Here is a 7,500-nt window from a genome sequence, read left to right as displayed (position 1 = left end):
ACGAATTCGCTCACTGCAGGTGCTGCAGTGTCCTTCCACTTTGTGCTTTCAACAACTGGAAGAAGAAGTGGCGTTCAGTCTTCGAGCCGTCCATAGCATTTCTACTCGTATGGATTCTTCATTCATCACTCCAAGCAATGTTTGTAAGTTTTACAATATAACTAAAACAATTCTTACTTACTAAACCGTGTGTGATGTCTATAGGAGTGTTTTCATGCATTTTTGTACGTGCTATCACAATGTAATCAAGTTAGCGTCGTTAGCTTCAACTCGTAAACTAACACGTTTACGAGTGTCTGTGTTAGTATTATTAACTTACAACGGCATTCTTTTTGTATTGTTTCAGTTTCACAAATTCCTCAATAAATTCACTAAAACGTGGAGTTATTGAGTCTGTTTAGCTGATTGGAGAGCTAGCGTCCGCAGCTAGGGGATCCATGACGATGACTTCTGTTTTGTTTGATCAGCCGTTTTATTGCCGTGTTGCAGACACCGTTTGGAAACAATTAAGGTATGTAAATAAACATTTACAAAATATTTCTGTGTAAATAACTCATTTCACAAAGTATATATCTGCTGCTTATAGTCCTGTGCGGCTTATATACGGAAACATTTTGCTTTCTTCTAAAATTTTGTAAGTGTGGCTTATATACTGGTGCGCTCTGTAGTCCACAAAATAAGGTAATCATAAATGTACTTTTACTTGACCGATTCATACCATTCAAAGACTCGTGTGAAGACTGTTCTTTTGACGCAAGTTCAAACAACATGTCCAAGTGCAATCAAACCGCTACAATATGTAATGTGATGTAAACAAAAAAGTGAAAAGATGTTAAAAGATACATTGTTTTTACCATTTTTATGGACATCTGTTTTTTTTTTTTGTCAAAACGATAAATGTTGGGGAAGAAATAGCTCTGCTGTGTTTTGCATAACAAGGCTATTTCTTCCCCAGCATTTGTCGTTTTGACAAAAGAAATACAAAAAACAGATGTCCATAAAAATGGTAAAAACAATGTATCTTTTAACATCTTTTCTGTAAAACATAATCAATGCAACATTTTGACTAAAGAACCACCATTACATTTTATGTACACCACAAAGGAGTGTTTTTTAAATTTAGAAAAATAAATAAATAATATGACTCCTTTAATGCGCCCTTTAATCTGGTGCGCCTTTTGTATGAAAATAGACCTGACTAGACTCGCTCATGGGCAGTGCGCCTTGTAATCCGGTGCGCCCTATGGTCCGGAAAATACAGTATTTTAAACCCCCTCGTGTGGATGGACCTTTGTTGTTTTTTTTAATCAGTGGGATTAATGAGCATTTTTGGAAATAACTATGTTTGTTTGGACAAAACCTAAATTGGCAAAACAAAGCAAATAGTGTACGTTTGAGAGTGTCATCCTCACGAGATCAGCATTGACTGGCAGTGCAGAAAGCTCTTTTAACAATAACATCTTCTTCCTATCCCAGTGATGAACTTACAGCGTGCGCAGATTGCTCAGACTGCTGAACACTCGTTCTCCCAGGTGGCTGATGGAGTTCTCGCCAAGGTTCAGGCTCTCCAGGAGACCTAATCCTACAAACGCAGTCTCCTCCAGCCGGGTCAGATGATTGAAGGACAGGTCCCTGCATGCAAAGCACACATTGTGCAAACAGGTTAAGGAAAAGATGGAGGCACCTAAAGTGCATTTGACCACACTCAATGCGCACAAAGACAACAAAAAAGTTCTGAGAAGGCGAAGTTGTTCTTGCTAGAAAGCAAACACTCACAGCTCCTCCAGCTTTTGGCAGAACTCCCAAGCGTCTGGTCGGATGATGCCGAGGGCGTTCTGGCTGACCCGCAGTACACGCAGCATGTGCAAGCCGTATAGCCAACCTTTGTTCACCTCAGTGAGGTTGTTGTGTTCCAGTTCCCTGAAACAAAGATGGCAACAACAATTAGTGTTTGGCAAAGAAGGATGAACCATGCTTTAAAAACAACACCTTTGATTACACCTCAGATGATCAGATAATTGTGTTGAACTGGGAAATAACTTACCATAAACAATAAAAGAATACCAATTCATAGATTTGTTTATTATCAAAACAATCTTTTTTCTCTAGTTGCATACAAACTCACAGTTCTTCCATGCTGATCAGTCCAAAAAATGCTGCGTCCATGAGCTTGGTGAGGCCGTTTCTTTGCATCTTCAGGGACTTCAGCGAGTCCGTCCCTTTAAAAGTCAGGCTGTCCACAATCTTGATCTTGTTACGCTTCAGTTCTCTGGCAGGAAGTGATAGAGAGTGAATTCAGGAGAGCAGAAACACCTGTAACAAGCTTGCGTACGCACAAAAACCTGGCGTACGGCCTTTTTCACCGCAAAGAAGAGATGAATCAAGACTGACGTTAGTGGACGCCAACTTCATGGTGGACGTACGTACATTGCTACAGGCTGTGGATACTTTGGCGACACTGTTCTTTGCCAACATTTGATTTAACAACAAAAAGATCCAGGCAAGGACACTACATTCACTTTTCCACCAATGCATTTAATGCTTCATAATCATATGAATATTTGTGAGGACATTAGGGATGTCCCGATCCAGGTTTTTGCACTTCCGATCCGATACCGATACTGACCGATACTGGCCTATCCGAGTATGTATTAAAGTTTAAAGTTATTTAGCCTACTTCGTTGTCAGAATCATGTTGAAAAGGGTTTTAGTACTCTTGATAACAACTAGCCAGCTGAATTAGTGGAGTTTGAATAATACGCAATGGTTGGTAACAAGAAACTGACCTGTTTATTCAAGGATAAACACAAAATAGACAAAAGTATACATGACAAACAGAAATGGCATCATTGAACTAGGGCTGGGCGATATGGCCTTTTTTTAACATTGCGATATTTTAAGGCCATATTGCGATACACGATATATATCTCGATATTTTGCCTTAGCCTTGAATGAACACTTGATGCATATAATCACAGCAGTATGATGATTCTATGTGTTTTGATTGATTGATTGAGACTTTTACTAGTAGGTTGCACAGTGAAGTACATATTCCGTACAATTGACCACTAAATGGTAACACCCCAATAAGTTTTTCAACTTGTTTAAGTCGGGGTCCACTTACAGATATATACTATCAGATATATACTATCATCATAATACAGTCATCACACAAGATAATCACATTGAATTATGTACATTATTTATAATCCGGGGTGTGGAGTGGGGCGCCGGATGTAAGTGTCAAGAAGACAGCCAAAAGAGTTTGATATGAGAATAAATTTAAAGTTAAAATATAGGGTAGAAATGCACCCATTTGCAGGAAATGTAGTCTTGATTTTCAAAATTTTCTTTCAAGGCTTGCATGTCTACATTAAAACATTCTTCTTCATACTGCATTAATATATGCTACTTTTAAACTTTCATGCAGAGAAGGAAATCACAAATTTTTTCATACGGTGTTGATGTGGAAATTTTTGCCTGGGCATTTTGATGGTGTGGACGTGTGGCACCGAATGGAGATAAGCGTCTCGACAGACGTTACAATATTTGAACAATGATGACGGTTTTCTCTGTCGTGTCCTTGTGTCGAAAAGTGTTATGCGCTTATTTTTTTATTTGATTTTGTGCGTGGCATGTAATTGCTATGCGCAGAGGACGCTTGAGAGGTGCGCAATTGCACAGGCGCGCACCTTAGAGGGAACGTTGGTCACACGGCTGCGCTAGCATCATAGCTAACGTTAGCCATGCTGCTACCTCTCTGCTGGGAAAGGGCGTATACGTATGTGACGTATGACGTGACAGTATGTGACGTATGACGTGACAGTATGTGACGTGTGTCAGAAGGTGCGCTTGCTGTCTGTGCAGTCGGCTTTCGGCCCCCGGCCAAATTTCATTACTCCAATGCGGCCCCCAAGTCAAAAATGACACCCCTGCTTTATACAGTTCAGTTTGGTACACATGCATTTCAATAAATTAGATCTTTAAAAAGTTAGTTTATTTAAAATATCTTAATAATTTTGATGATTGTATTTTACAGCTAATAAAACCCCCAATCTAATATGTCATAAAAATTGAAAAACTGTCAAAAGTGTTATATTGTAAACTACTGGCCTGCGCCTAAATCTGAAAACTAACTGCAAAAACTTCGCCCAACCTTTAATTGATCTCTTAGTCTGAACTGAACTACCGAAATCAAAGAACTTTAGCACAATAAACATTTTTGAGATGTACATTCGTTAAACACCTTCTTTACTGTTGCACTACTTCCTCCCCACTGCAATATATTGTTTGTCCTGCCTACTAATTACAGTGAAATGTTACACCTTTAATGCTTTCCCTTCCATGCAAACAGCAATACTCACAGAAACTGAAGGCTGGGCAGTCGGAAGACTTTGGATGGCAGCGAGGTCAACCTGTTCCTGTTGAGCTTCAACACCAGGAGAGAGCTGGACACGTTGTCAAAGCAGCCGGGCTCCAGCACACTGATCTTGTTATTACTCAAATTGCTGTCCCACACATTGAGAGAGAAATACATATGAATATGTACACATTCCTATTATTTTTTCACATGTATTATTGATTGTTCTGCATACTTTTACTGATTCACTACTTCAGACAAATATTGAGTTGTTAGCATAAACTCACAGATATTTCAGCTGCATGGAAGGGAATGATCCTGCTTTTAGCTCGGAAAGGGAGTTTGACATCAGGTCCAGCGTCTCCAGGGACTCGTACGGCTGCAGATGATGCATGGAGAGCTCCGAGATCCGATTGTGTACTCTGAGTCGCAGAAGGTTCAAAAAACATGTACGGGTCAAATTGTCGGAACGTTACTTCAAGTAAGCCATGTTTAGGAGGACGAATTACTCAAATACAGTTGGGATTACTTGGATTTCTGCATAAATCGGGCATAAAATGACATACTGCTTAAACTAATACTGCAGAAAAGGTGTTATGTGTTTTATCAAACACAGCATGTTAAATTCACAGTGCATCGTGGCAACAGTGCAGTATATGAACTCTTGGACTAATGACTTCCCCAAGAGTTAATTGGAGCCAGGAGTCAGCCAGCCTGGATCCAACCAATGTGATGAGATTCCAGGTGCTGGTTAACAAAAGTATCTCTAAAAGCCTTGAAGTTCACGTGTCTGCGGTAAGACAGATTGTCCACAAATGAAGAAAAATTCAGCACTTTTGCTACCCTCCCTTGGCGTGGTGGTCCTGTAAAGATGACTGAGAGCACAGAATGCTCAATGAGGCGAAAAGGAATCCTTGAGAGTCAGCACAAGACTTACCAAATATCTGGCACATGCTGACATTTTTTGTTGACAACTCTACAATACGGAAAAGATTACACAAGCATGGAGTGCGTGAGAGGACATATCTGCACGGAGTAAAAAAAACTATTCAGTCAAAGGCTGGACTCCAGGGAGGGGGTACAGACTGAGGCCAAGGAAAAAACCCTCATAGCCATAGCACAGACTGTTATCGACGCAAAGTTCAAAAGCCAGCATCTGGCACGTGTTTGTCACGTGTTGCAGCCATGAAATTCCAAGTTAATTATCGTTTGCAAAAAAAAAAAAAAGTTTATGAGTTTGAACATCAAATATCTTGTCTTTGTAGTGCATTCAATTGAATATGGGTTGAAAAGGATTTGCAAATCATTGTATTCCGTTTATATTTACATCTAACACAATTTCCCAACTCATATGGAAACGGGGTTTGTATATATATATGTATATATATATTGATTACGAAGAAATAGCGATTGTTCAAGGACTGGAATTGACTCTGTGGCGTAGTTGCTTAGATGTGAGTTGAAAAAAAAAAGTTGATAATGATCCACTCTGATGTACGTTTCCTCTACTAAACAGCCATAAAAAGATTAGAACCCTCCCAAAATATGACACTATATACATCCATTCATACATTATATTACTTTTATTTATTTACACATAAAAAACATACATTTGTAAAAGGAGTGGTGATGATCATATCTATAGTGGCGACTTGTATTTTATTTTGTAGCAGTAGCAACTTCCTTGTTCATTTCACTTTATCAAACTTTGCATGCTAGTAACATCGACGACACATTGGGGCCTGTGCGAGTTTACACTGGAGTCTGATAAAGATCCCATTTTACTCGCCGTCTAAACAGTCAGCTGGGAAAAATCTGATTTATAAAAAATCTTATTTGGGCCACTTTGGCCTTCAGTGTAAACGTAGTCATTGACGGCAAAATGAATTCCCAACAGGATCAAGACATTTTGCAGGAAAACTTAAGACCGTTTGTCTCCCAACTGAAGCCCAAGAGAGAATGGGTGATTCAACAGGACAACGGCCCAAATTAATAATAAATGATAAATGGGTTGTACTTGTATAGCGCTTTTCTACCTTCAAGGTACTCAAAGCGCTTTGACACTACTTCCACATTTACCCATTCACACACACATTCACACACTGATGGAGGGAGCTGCCATGCAAGGCGCTAACCAGCACCTATCAGGAGCAAGGGTGAAGTGTCTTGCTCAGGACACAACGGACATGACGAGGTTGGTACTAGGTGGGGATTGAACCAGGGAACCCTTAAAGTAAATAAACAACACTCCGCTTTCTGGAGTTGGGCCAGTCTGAGTCCTGACTTCTACCCGATTGTGATGCTGTGGCATAACCTCAAGAGAGCATTTCCAGGGCTCAAATGTAACCACGGCAACCGCAGCAAAAGCCACGACCGCCCTTGTGACTTGCCGTAATGCCCGAAAAAATGGACCAATATCTGCGGCAAGAACAAGCCGTGACCGCCCTTGACGTTGTACTTGTTACTGAACGAGGGATGTAACGGCAAACGTAGGGGTGTAACGGTACACAAAAATGTTGGTTCAGTGCGTACCTCAGTTTAGAGGTCTCGGTTCGGTTCATTTTCGGTACAGTAAGAAAACAACAAAATATACATTTTTGGGTTATTTACTTACCAAATTTGCAAAATCTTCCACCAAAAATATTTTTCCTAGTGGAATATTTGATGTGAAGTAATCGGAACATTGGATAGGTCAATAATTCATAATAACATTGATTTTGATTCAATATTATGTTTTGAGCAATGACAGTTTGAAAGGAAAAAAAAACAGCTTTGTTTTATTAGTCAACATTGCAACTTTTTCTAAATGACATTTAACCTTTAAGCTTTTTTATTTCACTTTTATGTTTTTGTTTATTTTAATAGTATTTTTAGAATGTGCCGTGGGCCTTTAAAACATTAGCTGTGGGCCGCAAATGGCCTCCGGGGCACACTTTTGACACCCCTGCTATAGATAATAAAAAATTAAATCTGATAAATCTATGGATAAAAAGCAGAGCCTGGCGACGCATGCGCGTTTATCATAACTCTCTCGCTCTCTCTGTCTCTGCCCCTCCCTCACCAATGCTGCTGTGCGCACAATTTATTTTGTTATTAACCCCTTCTTAACCCTGAACGTACAATGAAAATACACGCAACCC

At 39.7% G+C, this 7,500-nt stretch overlaps 1 protein-coding gene across 3 annotated transcripts in view; it reads right to left on the bottom strand.

Annotated features, from left to right (window-relative positions):
• Positions 1 to 7,500, bottom strand: part of lrig2 (leucine-rich repeats and immunoglobulin-like domains 2) — a 73,694-nt gene that overhangs the window by 45,152 nt on the left and 21,042 nt on the right. For all 3 annotated transcript variants that reach the window (XR_009812751.2, XM_061937656.2, XM_061937655.2), the window contains exons 3-7: positions 4,648 to 4,782; positions 4,365 to 4,508; positions 2,126 to 2,269; positions 1,777 to 1,920; positions 1,489 to 1,632 (exon numbers count right to left, since the gene is read on the bottom strand). Coding sequence is in view for 2 of the 3 variants with exons in the window: in XM_061937656.2 (XP_061793640.1) it covers positions 1,489 to 1,632; positions 1,777 to 1,920; positions 2,126 to 2,269; positions 4,365 to 4,508; positions 4,648 to 4,782 (711 nt within the window). In the remaining variant the exon portion in view is untranslated. The remainder of the gene's footprint in view (positions 1 to 1,488; positions 1,633 to 1,776; positions 1,921 to 2,125; positions 2,270 to 4,364; positions 4,509 to 4,647; positions 4,783 to 7,500) is intronic.

The sequence above is a fragment of the Nerophis lumbriciformis genome, linkage group LG03 (genome assembly GCF_033978685.3).
Source record: "Nerophis lumbriciformis linkage group LG03, RoL_Nlum_v2.1, whole genome shotgun sequence".
Classification (NCBI taxonomy): domain Eukaryota; kingdom Metazoa; phylum Chordata; class Actinopteri; order Syngnathiformes; family Syngnathidae; genus Nerophis; species Nerophis lumbriciformis.
The sequence above is the reverse complement of the archived record's forward strand: the minus strand, read 5'-3'. Positions and strand labels throughout refer to the sequence as shown.